This window comes from Seriola aureovittata, chromosome 23 (genome assembly GCF_021018895.1).
Source record: "Seriola aureovittata isolate HTS-2021-v1 ecotype China chromosome 23, ASM2101889v1, whole genome shotgun sequence".
NCBI classification, from domain to species: Eukaryota; Metazoa; Chordata; class Actinopteri; order Carangiformes; family Carangidae; genus Seriola; species Seriola aureovittata.
The window spans coordinates 16185756-16204024 of record NC_079386.1 but is presented as its reverse complement, the minus strand read 5'-3'; the positions used below and the strand labels follow the sequence as shown (position 1 = coordinate 16204024).

Below are 18269 nucleotides of genomic sequence, written 5' to 3'. Positions count from 1 at the left end.
ACACAGCAGAAGGGGAGGAGGGGCCAACACATGTCATTCATGCCTCCGTACCTTTGGCTATACAGCAGCAGGTTTTTAGCCATGCACACAGACACCAGAACCTCTGCTCACTGCTCGGTTCCTGCAGAGGAGACACATGCAGTCCCGAGCAGTGTTGAGTCTCCAATCCCAGTTTTCATCCATGAAAAGTAAAAATAAATAAATAAAGAAATTATTCACTGTAAATAACTTTATGTTCATAATACTCAATTATGATACACTTCCTTTACTGATTTTCATGTGAAATCAATATAAAATCAATAAAAAGTGAATGTAAAGAAATTTTGTGCAACATTAGCACCAATATAATCAATAAATGAATCCTGCCAATCTCTATAGAGACTAAACAATAACTTTTATTTAATCTGCATGATATTTATGTGGGATGTCATGAGTTTACAATGAAAGTTTTTCCTCTGAGGTCACAAACATGGCTACTGCAAGTCATCTTGGCTTTGTGTTGTGGGGGTCATGTCTATTTTAAGTAAATAAAATTAAAAAGCTTTGCCTGAACTATACTCTGTCCTGATCTCCACTCTGAACATGGCGCAGACACTGAGTTACTCAAGTTGCAAACAGGCCTCTTTTAGCTCGTTAATGTTCTATTTTAGTTCAACACGACCAGAGTGAGGCTTCACCGCTGTTAATCACAACAGGTTCATTCTTCTGATGAGAGATTTTAGCTAAAATGACGCTCATGTTGCTGCTCCAGCTGCATGTGGATTCTTAGACGAAGGCAAACTGTCATCTCCCCGTAGCTCGTTTCCAAGGATCCTACCTGGGGCCTCTTTAGTTTCGCACCTTGTCATATAATTTGCAAAACAGGAGAAAACTTTGCACATCTACTTAGTGACTCAGGTGCGTAGGAAGAGGTTGAGTGGATCCAAAGTGGCAATCAAAAAAATACTGCACACTGTCTAACTTGCAGCAAGCGATTTATTGCAACATTTCGGCCAAAGACCTTCATCAGGCTCAATCAGGCGTTGTATAATTTGCAGACACATTGTTTATTTTCATTGCTGCCTAAATAGCTATACTCCCAGTTCTTACCCTGACCCTAAACTCAACGCCTCGTAGAAATGTCTCAAAACTTTCCTCAAACTAAGCCAACAATGACTCCTCAGGGTGACTCACAAACAGCATGAGCTGCATGAAAGTATCAGACAGATACAACATTTTCTCAACTCATAAGGTGGAAGAAAAGTAATATGCAAAGCTTGGTCTCCACAGTTAAGACGTGACAAACGGAGATGTGCATGTGTCCCGTTTGATCAATAATCACACAAAATACAAAAATGTGAAGGAGAACACAATGAATCCTATCAGCCATAATCCTGTGTTGTCACATCCCTGCCTTATCAGTGGGAATGGAACCGTTAACCCTGCTAGCGTCAGTGACAAACGGAGATGTGCATGTGTCACATTCGATCAATATTCACACACAAACAAAAATGTGAAGGAGAAGACAATGAAGCCTGATTCTTATTTCCATTGTACTTCTTGATTTAAAGATTTCATGATGCAATCGTCGAGACGACTGAGCAACATCGTACCATCAGCAAAGCAAAACTAATTTTATTGGTGATAATATAAGTATTTATTGTGTTAATAAATACTTATATCACCAATAAAATCACAGTCAAACATCCCAAAAAGTTTTTAAGTATTATGGACAGTTACAGTTTCGTTTGCATGGTAAGTGTACGCTCTCATGATTTTGGTTAGGCCACTGTTTGACCTTTTATTTTTACTTTACTGGTTAAGTACTTTTAATATACAAAAGCAACTTATTGCAGTTCCTGGTACCACAGAGACTAAAACTAACAGATACCCATGCACAAGTTGGCATCACTTGAGTTCCCCCAACCTGTGATGTTACTGGGTCTAACACTGCCACCTGAGGTTTTAATATATGGTCTGTAACTGGCTGTGAATGCAATAAAACAAGCGTCTACATCCAATAGACATGATCCATGATCAGAAACCAGGATGTAATCGAATTTTTAGATAATACTTCACATTAAAAGTTTCATAATGAAGTTTTAGTTTCATTGCAAGAAGAAAATCTGCACCTGAAGTGTCTTTATATCACTTTCATTTGTGTTTGAGGAGGTTTTGATGATCTCATCCATAAACTGTTGGTTGATTAGTCACTGACTGTCTCTTGACTCCATATCAGCAGCTGTGAGTAAGTTCACCCCGTTTAAAAGAGTGCAACAGTAAAATGAGAAGGAGAAGATGATGCACTTCATTTACAAAGAAAAAAAAAAGAGTTAATTTCACTCTCTTCCATTCTGCCAGCAGCATCCCTCTGTCAGGAGTCAAAAGTGACTATTTGACCTTTAATAATCTGCCAGGAATGCAACGTGTTCGGGCGTATAGAAAATGTCAAATAAAGGTTTAATGCCAAACCTTTTTTGTGCAGCCTCAGGCGCTGGGTAGGATTGGATAGGCACGCAGGAGGAAGGCCATATCCATCCGCCCTTGCGGAGGTCCTAACATTATTCACTTCTCTTTAAATGGAAGAGGAAATTTAAAACAACTGAAACAAATCGCCCACAGGACTGAAGTTACAAGCGTTCATCGTCTGTTTGGAGCCGCGTTTTTACGCGCAAATTATCCTGAAACTTTATTTTAGATTAATTGTCTGCCGTGGTGTAGGTGCACGGGGGCAGATATCAGTGCGCCCTGGGTGTGGGAAGTAGTTCCGGCTAGGCAGGTTTGCAAGTCGAGAGGAGGAAAAGTTAGAGAGGGGGGACTACAGAGGCGCACGGGTGCCAGAGCCAAGACCAGCAGAAGCCTCTGCAAGCCAGCGCAACAACAGGCAGCACAGCCGAGAACAAGTGTTTTTCTGACTATTTCTATTCCACTGAGAGCCAGTGTGCACCGGGGGGCGGGGGGCGAGCAGGGCTATGACATGCGAGTAGAGAACCGCAGAGTTTGTCAGTGTTAACGCAGGCGGATCCTTGTTTTATTCCCCCCTCAAGATGAGTAAAGACTTGAAGAGCCTGCGACAGCTCACCGTGCCTCTGCTCTTCCTCGCCCTGTGCGTCGCGGTGCAGCGATCCGACTCTGCGGTAAGTGCGTTTCCTGTTTGTTTGTTTGTTTGTTTGTTTGTTTTCCTTTTTTTGTATGTGTGTGTGTGTGTGTGTGTGTGTGTGTGTGTGTGTATTTGTAGAGATTTAGAGCCTGTTAACGAAAAGATACCCAGCGGGAAGAAGCCGAGAGACCTGCCGCTCTCACTCAGCCGGCGCCGGGACACCAGCACCGGCTCCCCCTCCAAGCTCAACTAAAGTTTATAAATAGAGAAGCTGCTTTATAACACGCGCCTATCCTCCTGCTCTTATTATAATATTAACCATAATCATCCTGTTACTGCTGCCGTTCAGTTGCAGTAGAATTATAACCATGTAATTATTATGCTGAGTCTTTATGGCACTTTTTTTTTCTTTCTTTTTTTTTTTTTTTTTTTTTTTACGACGGGCACCTTCACGAGCTCTGCTTTGTAGTTGCATGCAAAGATCGGACGGTGTTTCTGTCCCGTTGCCTGCGCATCACGTTTCTCCTTCTACTCCTGTTCCACGCAACAGGCAGGCGTCCTGTAGCAACATGACTTCTCCCAGCTTGCATCTGTCTTTTATCCTTGATATCAGACCCCTAAAGTATGTAAAAGTCTGTGGGGGAACGCGGCGGCGGCGGCGCGCTGGCAGCCCGCTTGCCTTCAAATTAAAACATCAGCCATAACATCCCTCGCTCTGTCAGCGCGCTCACAGGCTGCTACCTGACTTATAAGACATGCTGTTGTTCATGAAGTGAGAGACTGTGATTTTTTTTCTCAGGTGTTTCTCTCCCTTGCAGGTGTGTTTCATGTTGACAGCAGCTGGTTATTGACGCGTATTGAAGTGTGTATGTGAATAAAAAACCCATGTGTGTTGGTTGATCTTGCTCCTGACACCCTGTGGGTTTGGGCTGCGGCAGGAGCAGGACTCTAGTGGCTCTAGTAGGGATTCAAAGTGAAAGTGCCTTTGCACTGAAGATGCACTCCAGGAGGTGTGTGTGTGTGTGTGTGTGTGTGTGTGTGTGTGTGTTTGTGTTTGTTTGTGTTTGTGCATACTTTGCCTCTCTTCACTCTGCATTTGTTTAAGTGACTGCCTCCTCACCCTCAGCTGCAGCTCTCCAACTATCCATCTTTGACATCTCTGTAAAGAGTGAGTCTGCTTTGTGTGTGTGTGTGTGTGTGTGTGTGTGCGTGTGTGTCTCAGTCTGGCCTCTCATGTAATATTCCAACAGGCTCTACGGTTCACGCTGAATATTCACGATTCATTAATAATGCATGAGGACTAGTTGCATGCTGATTGACTTGATCCCGCCCACACACGAGGCGTGTCCAATCAAGCCTGCACACACTCAGTTCATCAGGTTTATGATATGAGAAAGAGCCTGTGAGTGTGTTAGGACTTTTTTTTTTTTTTTTTTTTTTTTTTAAATCTTCCAGACTTTTCTATATCTCCACCCTCTGTTAGCTCTGATCCAGTCTTCAAGAGGAAGGTGACTCCATTCCTGTTTATAGAGGAAAGAAAATGTACACATAGACCAAACAACCTCCCTCTGAGTTTATGCATCTTGCCCAGAATGTAGACAACTGAACATGTGAACCTGAGAGACCTTTCTGCTGACGTTCCTGCAGCATAAACTCCATCATATCTTCCGTTTGCAGAGAGCTGGAAACGTTGATAAAGGCACGGACATAATCAGACGGACAGATGTGGTTGTAGAGGGCTGAACATCTGTTTCAGGAGCGGCAAAATATGTAAAGATACGAATAGGAGACAGTCTGAAATATTGTTAAAGTAAAAAATGAGGAGGTTAAAGAGTCTGCTAAAGGTATGTTTGGTTTTTGGTGGTCAGACTGGCTGTTAATGTTGTTGCCATGGAGATGTAAAGTCAAGGGTGAAGGTGAAGGGATGTGAGGATGAAGAGGGAGAGGGAGGGGGGGTTTGAAGAAAGAGAGGGAAAGTCCATTTCTTGACCTTGGAGCAGAGAAGAGAAGTTTGATCCACTTACTAGTTTTCAGCCACTTCCCATGGCCTTCATCAGTGAGTGGAGGGTTAGCTCAGGCTGTGGGCTATAGTTGAAAAAAATGAGTAAGTGGAGTTTGAGTTGAGATTATTTTGTGAAAGAAAGAGGAGACGCTGATAAAAGGATGGTGCAGGAGGTTGTCTCTCTCTTTGTCTCTCTCTTTGTCTCTCTCTCTCTCTCTCTCTCTCTCTCTCTCTCTCTCTCACACACACACACTTCCCCCTCATAATGTTCTCACTGAGGCCCCCCAGTGGAAGAAGTGTGCATTGCACAAACCTGTCTCCAGGAATTCAACCTGCCTTTAACATCCCTCTCCACTGAAAACCACGTATCTCCATGTATATGACTTAATATTACTAATACATATAAGTTTTAGCATCTAATGCTCGTCTATGCCATTGGTGTGTAAAACTCTAATGAACTCCTTTAAGGTTCAAACATTGCTGTTTTTTTTTTTCTTCTGGTTTCTATAAAGTTGACATTTGGGAGATACATGGTTTTCACAGGACAGTGAGAACAAGGATAACAGATCTGAATGTGTACAACAACAATACAAAATAAACACTGAATGACACGCACATGCACATTTAGTTGTCAATCATTAACTCATACATCACTGTTTCATAGCTGTTTGTTAGTGTGTGTGTGTGTGTGTGTGTGTGTGTGTGTGTGTGTGTGTGTGTGTGTAGTATTAATCCTCACCCAGATATGAATCTCCACTCAGCCAGGTGAGGGAGTTCAGCGGTAATGTATACCTGGAGGTTTTCCTTTGAACCCGTAATGCCGCACGACCACAAACATGCACTTAATTTGATGCATGCTTTCCTGTGCACGCGCCCACACACACACACACACGCACATACACACACACACACACACACACACACACACACACACACACATAGACAGACATATACACACGCGTGATTGCACAACCACCCACATGGGTTCACGGGTTCCCTAACCTTTCATGTGACCCACAGCCCAGGTGGAGTTTGTGGTGGGGAATCTGTCTGCTCTCTTTGTGTATGTGTGTGTGTGTGTGTATGTGTGTGTGTGTGTGTGTGTGTGTCTATGTGTGTGTGAGACAGAGGTTTTAGCCATAACATCCTCAGATTGCTGAGATAAATCTGAGATGTTAACGAACACTGCATAGCTACCTCTTCTTTTTTCTATTTCTTCTACTCTTGTTCTTTTTTCATGTGTGTAGACAAACACAGAAGAAGAAGAAGAATTCCGTCTGGAAATGCTTGCGAGCGCTAATTCAACAAGTTTTCGGAGTATCTATGAGATATTGAGAAAAATGTTTTCAAATGTTCTGCAGAAAAGCTGAGAAAATGAATGAATTAAAGTTTTACCAATCATTGGAGTTTTCCATGTAAACATAATCCAGTTTAGCTCCATTTTCATGAGCCAAAAAATAATGTAATCTGTAATCTGTAAGTCCCTTGTGAGAGACCTTAGTTTCCCCACAACAATGCCCAGGTCTCGGACTCGGGCCAAACTTCCCCAGTTTAAAGTGAACAAACATGATGGTTGCCTTAAAGACTAAATTCTAATAAAAGAATTATCTTTTATTACAGTAATGTATCTTAAAATGAAACAAAAACATCTATTCATCTGTTAAATTCGGCCATTTTTGCCCAAAAGCGATCACAACAAAAACAAAAAACATCTGGATATTCTGATAAAAACTGAACGATGAGTCATTTCACATTTTTCAAGCTTTTACTGACATTTACCTCGGTGTACCTCTATATCTGTATCTCCCTCCTCTCCCTTTGAATCTGTGTTCAAAGGTAAATTCCATCTTTATCTCTCAGAAAATAAACCCAAACATGTACATCATGTTTGCCTCCATTGCATGTACACATGATAAAGGAAGGTATCTGTACTTTATGTGCACAAACGTGTGTGTGTGTGTGTGTGTGTGTGTGTGTGTGTGTGTGTCTGTGTGCGTTTCCTGGTAGAACTCACAGTGCGGTGTCAATGAGCTGAAGATGCCGTTTGGCTTAACAGGTGGACAAAAGTCAATGAGAGCTACAACCAAATGTTTAGATAGCTAATTACCCCGATCCAGTACATACACTGCCCCCTCCTCCTCCTCCTCCTCCTCCTCCTCCTCCTCCTCTTCATTCACCCTCATTCTGTCTGATTGCAGCTGGAAGAAGCACAACTGCTATCTGAGCTGAAGTAGAGTACAGATGTAGTAAAAGATGAATGAATGAGTTATAGTAGGAAGTACAACCAGCAGTAGAAGTTACAGTTGTAGAAGTTGCACTGAGTAGTAGTAATGGGAGTTGTAGCAGTAGTAGCCCATTAGAAGTACACGATGTAGTAGTATGTAGTAGTGACATGAGTAAGAAGAGTTAGCAAAGGTTTTAGTCGTAGCAGGAGGAGGATTAATAGTTTCAGAGGCAACAGTAGTACCTTTACATAGTTTACATTACGTAGTAGTAGAAGTAGTAGTAGTAGTAGCAGTAGTAGTATTTGTCCTGACAGAAGTATGCGTTACAGCAGAGTCAAGCTGTAGTAGTTGTGGTAGAAGGAGGGCTAGCAGTGGCTAAAGTAGTGGTAGCATTAGTAGTGCTAGCAGCAACAGTAGTGCTAACATTAGCAGTAGCTTTAGTAGTAGTAGTAGTAGTAGTAGTAGTAGTAGTAGTACTAGTAGTAGTAAACACAGAAGTAGGTATTGCAGTAGTAGAATGAGTAACAATTGGGGCAGGGCAAACTTGGAGTAGTTGTGGTGGTAGGAGGACGACTAGCAGTGGCTAAAGTAGTAGTAGCATTAGAAGTACTAGCAGCAACAGTAGTGCTAGCATTACCAGTAGCTGTAGTAGTAGTACAGGTAGCAGTAGAACTAGCATTAGTTGAAGTAGTAGTCTCATTGGCAGCAGCAGCAGTGGTGAAGTAGTAGTTGTGTCAGTACAACTTGTAGTAGTAGCCATGGAAATAATAGCATTAGTCTCAGTAGTAGTTTAGCAGCACTAGCAGTACTTTAGCACTAGCAGTGGATTGCACATAAAGGCAGTTGTTATTTAGGTATAACTTATTACTGATCAATAGATCAATATTCATTCTCTCATTTAATCTCTCCCCGCTAACCTTCTCTTTGCACAGGGTATCTCTTCCTGTCACTTACACTTAAACCCCATTGTCACCCCCTCTGCCTCCCTCCCTCACCCGCCTCCATTCAGCGCTAACAGGAGGGTAAACAACAGCGTGTTTATTAGAGACTTCTTTATTTACTCCATCCCTCGCTGTTTGCTCTGAGGCTTTAAAGGTCAACCACGTCTTTTCCCGTCTGTCTTCCTCCTCTATATGTCTTTCTTATTACATTTCCTCTTTCTCTTTATCTCTCACTACTAACCAGACCACCAAGCAGTCTGGACCTATTTTTACTTGGTTACGACCTCCAAAAAGCAGCTCACAGTCATGTTATTCACGGCTCCCCACATGACAACAGCAGTGACTGCGCTTCATGTGAGAGACTTAAAAAGTTTCTTGAAATCTCTTCAGGGTTATAAAAGTCAGAAATCCCTGATCTGGGGGGTTAAAGTGCGGTCACTTAAAGGTTTGAGCAGCTTGTCTTTGAAGACCAGCGAGACTATTCAGATTAAAGTGGAGCTCTCTGCGGGTTTTGGCTGAATTAGGATACAGATTAAGGTTAGCAAGACTCGGTTGGACTCTTTGAATTTAACAAACTAAATCATGTCTTTAAAGCAACAGTTCGCCAATGGTATATTGGACTCATATTGTTTGATGGCCATAACCAGATATCCATGTAGTGTTTTTGTAGTTTTTGCTCAATTATTACGTTGCGTTCAGGTGCCGATGGGAGAGTCAGACATCTAGAAACAGCAGACATTTTTTTTGATGCAGGTTTTGACTGAGCGTGTTTTATTTCGAGAACCACTTTTTTTCAAAGCCTTTATTGAAGTGCTACTTGAGCTTGAAGTAGTGGTCAAACATCGGCTCCTGAATGTTTTGTTTTTTTTTTCCTACTAGAAACTTCATCTGAATTGTGTTGTCGTCTGTGTGTGTGTGTGTGTGTGTGTGTGTGTGTGTGTGTGTGTGTGTGTGTGTGGCTGCCGTCCAGTGGGCTACCTGACAGCTCCACCTACACAGACCGGTCACAAGACATGCCGTCCTCCTTATCGCCCACCTTTCCTTTCTTCCTCTGGTTTCCTGACCTCCTTTTCTGAAAGCACATCATGCAGTTTTTGTCTTTTTTTTCTTCGTTACACTTCCATTTTTTTTTAAAGGAAATTTACAGCCCAGAGGAAACACAGGAGCACTGCTCAGGGACAAAGTGAAATAAGATGTGTTGAAACAGGAGAAAAATCTGTGAAAGAAACAGACGTGGAGCATTTATATATACAGTTATTGAAAAATAACAGCAGTGAAGAGCAATGAAATAAAGAATAGGAGGAATACAAGACTTAAATTTCCCTCTAGGCTGGAACATATATTGTTTTGCATTCTTTCTCTCTGAGGAGATGAAGGGAGGGAGGCGAGAGAGGGAGAGGGTTTTTAATCTGTCTGAGATCAGCGAATGACCTTGATCTACAGATGTCTTCTTCTCTTTGCCCTCTTACCTGCATAAACTACACACTGAGTTTACAGTTGTGTGTTTTACAGCTTCCTGGACGGCAGAATGAGGTGAACTTATGAAGAAGAATTTGTGACTACTGTCTGACCTGAGCTGACTCGTGCCGTCTTTACGTCGCTCAACGCCTTTTTATTACTATCTGTCCTGCTCCCACTCCCCGTCTTCTGTTACTTCCCCACCTTTTCTGTCTAGTATCAAGAACTTCTCTTTGGGCTTTTTTAGTCCACCTACAAACCTCATATAAGTTGATTGTGTGCACAGTTTGCTACAAAGCCATCAAAGAACACAACACTACACCTACAGTATCCGAAAACAGTGAACAAACCCATGACGTAGGGTCCATTTCCTTTTCCAGGACACCAATTAACACAGTTTTAATGGATTTTCTACATGAAGAATTTAGATTTGCAGAGAAACATAAAGTTAAAAAGAATACCGAAGCTTCACAGTATTGTAATCTAATTAATCAATGACATTTGTGAAGGTTTTTGGAGTAAGTGACTTAATCATAATCAGTTAGCACCGGTGAACAAACCTTTATTCAAACTATCAATACAATTTAATGAGAAAAGATAGAACAGAGTTTCAGGAGGGATTGACACAAGCAGACCTGTTGCTTGTATCGCCATAACAACGCCATGACAACGATGAAAGATAACTCATAAGGAACAGGACTACCGATATGTTGATTGACAGCGAGATCCGCCGATCGATTTGCCCGTAAACTTAATGTAAACAGCTGCAGGAACATGTGTAAAGAAATAAAGTTACTGTTCTACTTTCCTCTCGCCTCTCAGCCCTCCCACTCCTCCCTATCTGTTCATCTCACGTTCAATCCCATGTTTGCCCGAGAGAGACGGATGGCGAGGAGCGATAGCATGCACACACACACACACACACACACACACACACACACACACACACACACACACACACACACACACACAGACAGACAAAAGCTAAAGGAAGTTAAATAGGCCGCGCTGTCGCTGAATCGCGTGGGAGGGCGTCTGGTTCTCTCTTCTTCACTTGTTTCCCCCCTCCTTGTCTCCTCTCTTTCTCTCTCTCTCTCTCTCTTGTTCCCTCACTACTTTTAATGCTCTCTCTTCCATTATGGGCACCTGTTTCCTTCATCACACTTCAGAGGAGGAAACAGGGCTTCCCCAACAACCACTTGGGAAAAAGGGTCAGCCAACATTAAATGTGTGTGTGTGAGAGAGAATGAGAGAGAGAGAGAGAGAGACTTCTGTTTCTTTACATATTTCAGAGTACAGAGTTACCACATTACTTTTTATATACTTGTCCAGATGGAGTTCTTTCAAAGTAAAAGACAGGCTATAGCAAATTATTTGATCCCCTCCCTCGTTACTCACGTAAGACTGTTTACATTTCCCTGACAGCGACATCTTGTGGCCGTGAGACTTATGACTCTTCTCTCTGTGGAGAAAAAGGCAGAAGTAAAACATGTGACATATTATATTTTAAAGCTTTAAGGGGCAAAGCTGTGAGCTAAACAGTTGCTTATCTACACATCCGACAGCCGAGGAGCAGCATTAACGTTCATTTAAAGTCGTGTTTTTGTCAGATTTTTGGTCTCCACCTCCAACTCCGAGGAAAACTATCTGGCTCTTTAGCTGCTAAACGCTTCGCTATGTTCACCAGCTAGTTGCTAACTGTGTCCGGTTTTAGCCATTGCTAATTTATTAATTAGTGCAGCTTTGAACCTAAACCATCATTCTGTGATTTATGTTCGTTTAATACGGTGGAGCAAAGTTGTTGTTCTGTCTTTTCCTTCTAACCTTCTAATCTTTTCTCCTCAGTTTTATTTACCTTTTTTATCTTTCCTTCTTTCACTTTCTCATTCCTCTAGTTTCCTTCTCTCTTTATCTCCATCCTCCTCTCCTCCTTCCTTTCTTTCCTCCTTGTCCTTTCCCTCAGATCAGAATCTGGACAAATCCTGCTATCTTGTACTGTACGTACAGTAGTCACAAATAGTGTTTACACCGTACACTAAGCTGTACACTGCTGCGTCTCAGTGTGTGTGTGTGTGTGTGTGTGTGTGTGTGTGTGTGTATTCCTCAGGTGAAGCCTGGTCTTAGTTAATCCCAGGTCAATGTGCCGGCTGGTATGCGGCTAAGCCTTTAGCATGCAGTCGGAGGATAATGTTCAGCAGCACTGAGCAAGGTGTGTGTGTGTGTGTGTGTGTGTGTGTGTGTTAGGTTGAAGTGCCTGTTAGAGCATTTTTCACATTGCTGAGTGACACATAGGGAAGCAACTTGTTTAAACCACTTGTTTATACATTTATTCAGTTGTTTGTCCTCTGTCTCTCGCTTCAGCGCTTTTTGCCGCCAGTCACATGTTAGGGACATATTTATGGGGACAGCACTTTGCTCCGTTCAGCCCTGTCTTCTTTCTCTTCATAGGTGTAGAGACATAGATGCGACAGCTTTAATAAAGCTCCTTGGTGTAGAGTCTGTGAACTCTACTGGAGGGATGAACATCCTTCTCCCATAGATGATTCCCATTATTTTCATACCCATCAAAGTGAAGTGTTTAAATGAGTTTCTCCACTCATTTATTCAGGTGTTTCCTTTCGTTTGCCGCCCGTGTTTAGTGATAATAAAAGGGCTTTTTCTAAAAATTGAAAATGTATTTTCCACATTTTCTCTCTTTCTTTGTTTAATTTGATTCAGTAGGATTTATACACGGCTGGTAAAGAAAAAGGAAAACTCCAGACCTCCGTCAAGGCCACTGGTGAAAAACAGACACCAGACTTTAGAGGAAAAAAAATTCAAATTCTTAGTGAATGATCCAGATCTGCCCCAAATTTTAATCGGATCTTCCCTGAGACAGGAGCCATCACTCCATCAAGTTCAGCACAAATCAGTTCAGTTACTTCCTCCTGCCCACAGATGAACAGACGTGGGCGAAAACACAACCTCGTCATCGGAGGTAAAATAAAATTTGGTGATTACGTACATTTGATGATGCGAGAGGAGATACTCACCAGCTGTCTGTCTCTACGTTTCTGGGGAGGCCACCTACTGTTTTTGGAAGGCGACATTTTGTTTTCTCTTTCAGATCGTGTCCTCAGACATGTGTGCTCTGTGTGTGTATGTGTGTGTGTGTGTGTGTGTGTGTGTGTGTGTGTGTGCATAGAGATGACTCCTTGTGTTTTCTTGTCCTTGTGTTTTTCCATCTTTATTGTCACCACGGGACAATTCAGAATGAAATTTGAAGAATGAGAACAAGACATACCTTCATTTTTAAATTTTTTTTGGCTGATGTGTTATTTTGAGTTTATAAGTGTGTGTCTGTGTGTGTGTGTGTGTGTGTGTTCGGTGTGTTCGGTGTGTGTGTGTGTGTGTGTGTGTGCATGTCAACAGTGAATGCGTGGCATTCCTCATCTCCTCTAGACAAACAGACCCCCGCTGGTCATAACAAAGGGAAATATCAGACATCTGTCAGGGAGAAGAAGAAGAAGAAGAGGGAAGAGGCGGTTGGGGGGGGGGGCGGGTGTAAAGAGAGAAAGATAAGTGAGACAATTTTGAGACAGAGTAATGAGACATGACAGAGAGATGAAGCTGCTGTACTGTGAAACGAAGGAATATGAAGTGGAAAAGGAGGACGAGAAAACGCTCTGTGTTTCTGATCAGAAGAATATTAAAGGCAAACATCTGGACAGCTGTGGAGCATCGAGGACCCCTCATGTCCCATCATTTAACAAAAGCAAAAGATATTTTTCTATATTTATTTAGAAACTGGGAGAAATTTGTTGCACTTTTCAAAAATGGAGGATGAAACGCTCAATTTAAATGATCTGAGAACTGCATCACCTCAAATGTTAAATGCTACATGCTCGCTGGAAGTTAATCTGGAGTGTTGTGGTTTTGTTGAGCACAGACGGCAAATGTTTTGTCTGGCGTTTTCAGACTGAGGTCATTCATGTTTCCTCTGTAAATCTTCCCACTTTTTAAAAATTTTTTTTTTTGAGTGCTGTTTTTTTAAAGCGAGAATAATATGCAGGAGAGGTGTCGGCAGGGCCGGAGCCTGCTGCGACCTGCCTCTTCCTGAGATCTGATCAGACACTGAAGGGGCTGGAAAAGCATGAGAGAGCATGAGAGAGCATGTTCGGCTGCAAGGATCAAGAATCAAGCTGCAGATTAAAAAAAACCCAAAAAGAATACACAGTCAGTAACTAAAATGTAAAATGTAACTCCTTCATAAACCAAGTTATGTTCAGTAATTTTGTCCTTTATGACGCATCTGACTAAATAAACTCGTCATCATGATTATATCCGCCTATAGTTTTACAGCATGAAGTCAAACACTGTGCTTCTCACACTTTACCTGCATAGTTTCCACTCCTGTTACCACCCCCATGTGGTGAAGACGTGGGATTACAGGTGGACAAGCAGAAGCATCGTTTGTGCGCATGACTATATGGCCAAAAGTATGTGGACGCACCTGTTGACATGTTTCATTTTTATCTTTATTGACATTACAACAAGCATTATCATTAATATACTAGAAGCTCAAACAACAATTGATCCTGAAGTGAGAGATATTGAAAATGGACATGCACAAACAGTTGGAAAGAAAAGCCGACATCACTAATGCTCCTGTGGCTGAATGGGAGCAAATCCCATGTTGCAGAAAGCCTTTCCCACATTATAAGTTATTTCCCACTTTGCACCATAAATACACTGTCATATCAGCTGAGTTTTCCCTCCTCTGCGTCCCACTATCACACACATACGTCATCGGGACGTCCAGTGCTATCTTGTTTTGTTTACCGCCTGTGTAAATATTAAGGTTAAACTGGTGCTCATCCAAACAGTGATACACCTCCAGCATGCAGGTTGTGATGTTTGGTTTATGGAAGCGTTGAACTGTTTGCTGTTTGCATGAAGGTTTATACAGATGGCAAAGTCTGATATGTTTGGAATTAAGTTTTTTTTTGTTTTGTTTTTTTACTTGTGATTTGTTTGGACTGATGTGTTTTGGTTTTGTTTTTTTTTTTGCGGAGACTCGACAGCCGATGAGTCTCCTACAAGGGGAGGTGGTTGTGAATAAGAGCAGTGATTCAGATATACAACGTGACATAGGTTCTAGTTACACCTTGAGCAGATGCAGATTGAGACAAATCCTCACAGGGAACTTGTTGAGCTACACCATGCAAGTAGAAAAGCATAAAAGAAAAGGATTCATTTGTTCCAGCGCGGTTGCGCCTCGTGTCACGGCTGCTGGAGAAGTTCACAGTTGTGTGATGCAAACGGTCACACCCTTGTGCTTTTTGTTCAGAGGTGGAACTACGGTGAATTCGGACTTCTTCGCATTTTCTTCTGTTTATTGCAGTTTTAGTTTCTGCTCCGTGGACCTGAACACGTCCATAAATCTTCAACAACAACCAGACAGATTAAATCCCACAGGCCTGATCTTATCTCGATTTTAAAGCATATTTAGAAAGTGAAGTTGGTAAACTTTACCTCTTTCATCCCTCCTCTGTCTTTCTTTCTTTGTCTGCTCTCATACTTCTTAACATTTTACTTACTTCACCCATTTTCTCCCTCCTCCCTCTCCTCCCCGCCTCTTCTCAGTCTCTCCCCAGGCTACACACATGCAGGTATTCAGCTGGCAAGCTGCCGCTCCCCTCTCTAATTTCTTGTTGCCTGTAGCTAAAGCTACATGCGTGCCAAGTGGTGATGTATATGGAGTGTTGCAGAGGGAGCTAGCAGGATGTGTTTCAACCTGTGCTAGGCAGGGCCGGGTCAGGTGGGTCCAGGCTGGGCTGGGCCGGGCCGGGACGGGCAGGGCTGGGCTGGGCTGGGTTGGGCTAGGGGAAGCAATTCAACCCCCTCCTGCTTAGAAGATCCACCTTTAGGACATTTTCTGGAACAAACACCAACAGGTAGAACAGTTGACAGTGCATCCTTCCTATAAACATGCAAACCTGCAACAGGAGCTTTAAAGGAAACTGGAAATTATCTTTTGCAACAAGTAGCAACAGTTTGAGTCATATAGTGACTGAAAGGTGCTAATATTTACACACTGATGATTATATCCCTGAACAAGTTCTCAGAGATCTTATGATCGCTCATAACTTTAATAGATATTAATTAAAGGTTAGCTTCACCTTCCCTGCAGCAATTTGCCAAAGGAGGAGTCAACATTTTTCTCATGTTTACTGCTCTTCAGACGTGTTTCACACACGAACTGACAGGAGAGTTAGATTAAGCAGACTGAACATTCAACAAATCAGACTTGTGTTTGTGTTCTGAAAACTGGCGGTGGAGATTAAAATGATGCTGAATCCTGTTTCCTGTACATGTGCAGAACAGTTAGGGACTCAAATGCACAGTGTGTGTGTGTGTGTGTGTGTGTGTTTACCTCTCCCTCTCTGGATCTGTTTAGATAAAGTCCCATCTGGATGGCCAAGTTTTAGGAATTCCCCAACACTCCCTAAACAGTTTGTATTTTTTGTAAGAGAGGCATAAACGTCGCCTTCGGTCACTTTGACATCAGTAACATCAGCCGAACTGCAGCGCCGTTGAATGGCCAGCAGGGGCGGCCACGCGTCCCGCTGAGCGAGACCAAGACCCTCCATCTGTTCTCTCGTTTCACACAGAAAACTAGCTGCTCGTTCTGTCTGTGGTTCAGTACAAGTCGACGGAAAGTGCAATGAGATAAGAGGGCGAGGTGTGTTTTTACAGATGCATGGAAACAGAGGGCGAGCGTGTCTTTGTGTATCATCAATGCTTCATCGGGAGCCGAGTGATCTCTGCAGGCGGCTGTTGATGTAGTTTTAGCTCGAACGCGTGTTGTCGCGAAATACTCTCACACAGCGACTGAAGTGGCTTTAAAAACATTTATTACTTATTAAACGCTTCAGTAGTTGACCTTAGTGATCCTTCAGATAAAAACTAGTTAATTCACACTTTCTGATATGTAACTGAATACCCGCATCATTGTTTTAAAGCTGCAGCTAACAATTATTATTAACGATTAGTCCGCTGATTATTTTCTTCATTAAGCACTAAATTGTTTAATGTGTAAAATGTCAAAGAAACTTATTGTGTGACTGAACTGACTAAGCAATTAACAAAACAGCCTGACTAATCAATTCATAGTTTAGTTTCCTTGTCTCCTGACACTGACTTGGCTTCAGATTAAAGCCACTATGTTTAGGGTTTTTATGTGATTATTGGAGCTTTAAAATGATTCTGGTAGAAAAAGGAGAAATTCCCAGTCGGTTCTGTTGCTGACTGGCCTATTATTATTTGCTCCTTTTGCATCTTTTCTGCTTTTTACATTGGAAAACATCAAATCTGAGTCACATTTCATCTGTGAGTGGAGGTAAAGAATACATACGATCTGAGCCAGGTTTGGAGGCTGTGCAGAGCTGGTGCCTCAAAATCTGTGAGTGCTCTCCCTGCAGGTATCTCTCAGTGGGAGGTCACAGGGGTCAACGTTCATCAGAGCCGAATGAAAAGAAAAGAGAGGAGAGAAAATTGCGTTGAGAAGAAAGAGAATTCCCGGGAATATCAATGGAATTCCTGGACCGGCGCTGTGGCCGGATCGCGTGTGTGTGTGTGTGTGTGTGTGTTACTTTGGGGGGTTTCATCAGTTGAACGGGTGGGGGTTGGTGGTGGTGGTGGTGGTGGTGTGTGGGGGGGTTCTTCCTCTTCCAAAGAGCTGGTGAGTCAAAACACACATTTTTTTGTCGGCGTGAAAACATTTGGTTTGGTCGTGGCTCGCGGGGCGTCAGCGCCTTGAAGCAGTTAAAGTCCAGCCGCGATGAAAGGGATCAGCAGTTTGACGCAGCGGCTCGGAGCCTGGAGTGCCACTCTCCAGAACTGGATAAACACACACACACACACACACACACACACACACACACACACACACACTTAGACACACAGATATTTAACACATGAAGTAGGACACATGCACACAGATGCTGAGCAATGAAACGATACCATTACAACAACGTAATCCTCTTTGTTTGTCACATTGAAATCTTTGCTCTGGTTACTTCCAGATTTATTCTTTAATATTTTTGTGGTAATTTCATGACTTTTTTATGAGAGAGTGAAAAGGAGCTGATGGGAAATGGGGATAGAGAAATCTAGAGCTGCAATTGATCAATTAATCAAACACATGGACGACGCTTTAAACTCCTCCACCACCAGGCTGCACCATGTTCTTTTTTATTTATATATATATATATTCCAAGTAAAAAGACCCGATTGAAAAAGTGAAAGGTCAGATATGTCATGAGTTACTCAGATAACCAATTTATTCTCTGCCACTTATTGTAAATGGTGTTAACGTCTCACTATGACACTTAGCAGGAGATGCAACAGAGTTACAAGTATTTCTTGTGTGTGTGTGTGTGTGTGTGTGTGTGTGTGTGTGTGTGTGTGTGTGTGTAGGCTGATGCAAACATGTTGGCTCTCGTTTCAGATTGCGGTCGCTGACTGCTGAGCTGCGATCAGTGTTGCAAAACAGAAGTTATTAGTTGTGGTGCTGTGGTCAA

General features: G+C 42.4%; 1 protein-coding gene across 1 annotated transcript in view; it reads left to right on the top strand.

Annotated features, from left to right (window-relative positions):
• The first annotated feature begins 2803 nt into the window (after positions 1–2803).
• The window catches only part of col4a5 (collagen, type IV, alpha 5 (Alport syndrome)), a 42346-nt gene continuing 26880 nt past the window's right edge, over positions 2804–18269 (top strand). The window contains exon 1 of the mRNA XM_056369536.1: positions 2804–3116. Coding sequence (XP_056225511.1) covers positions 3027–3116 — 90 coding nt within the window. The 5' untranslated portion in view covers positions 2804–3026. The remainder of the gene's footprint in view (positions 3117–18269) is intronic.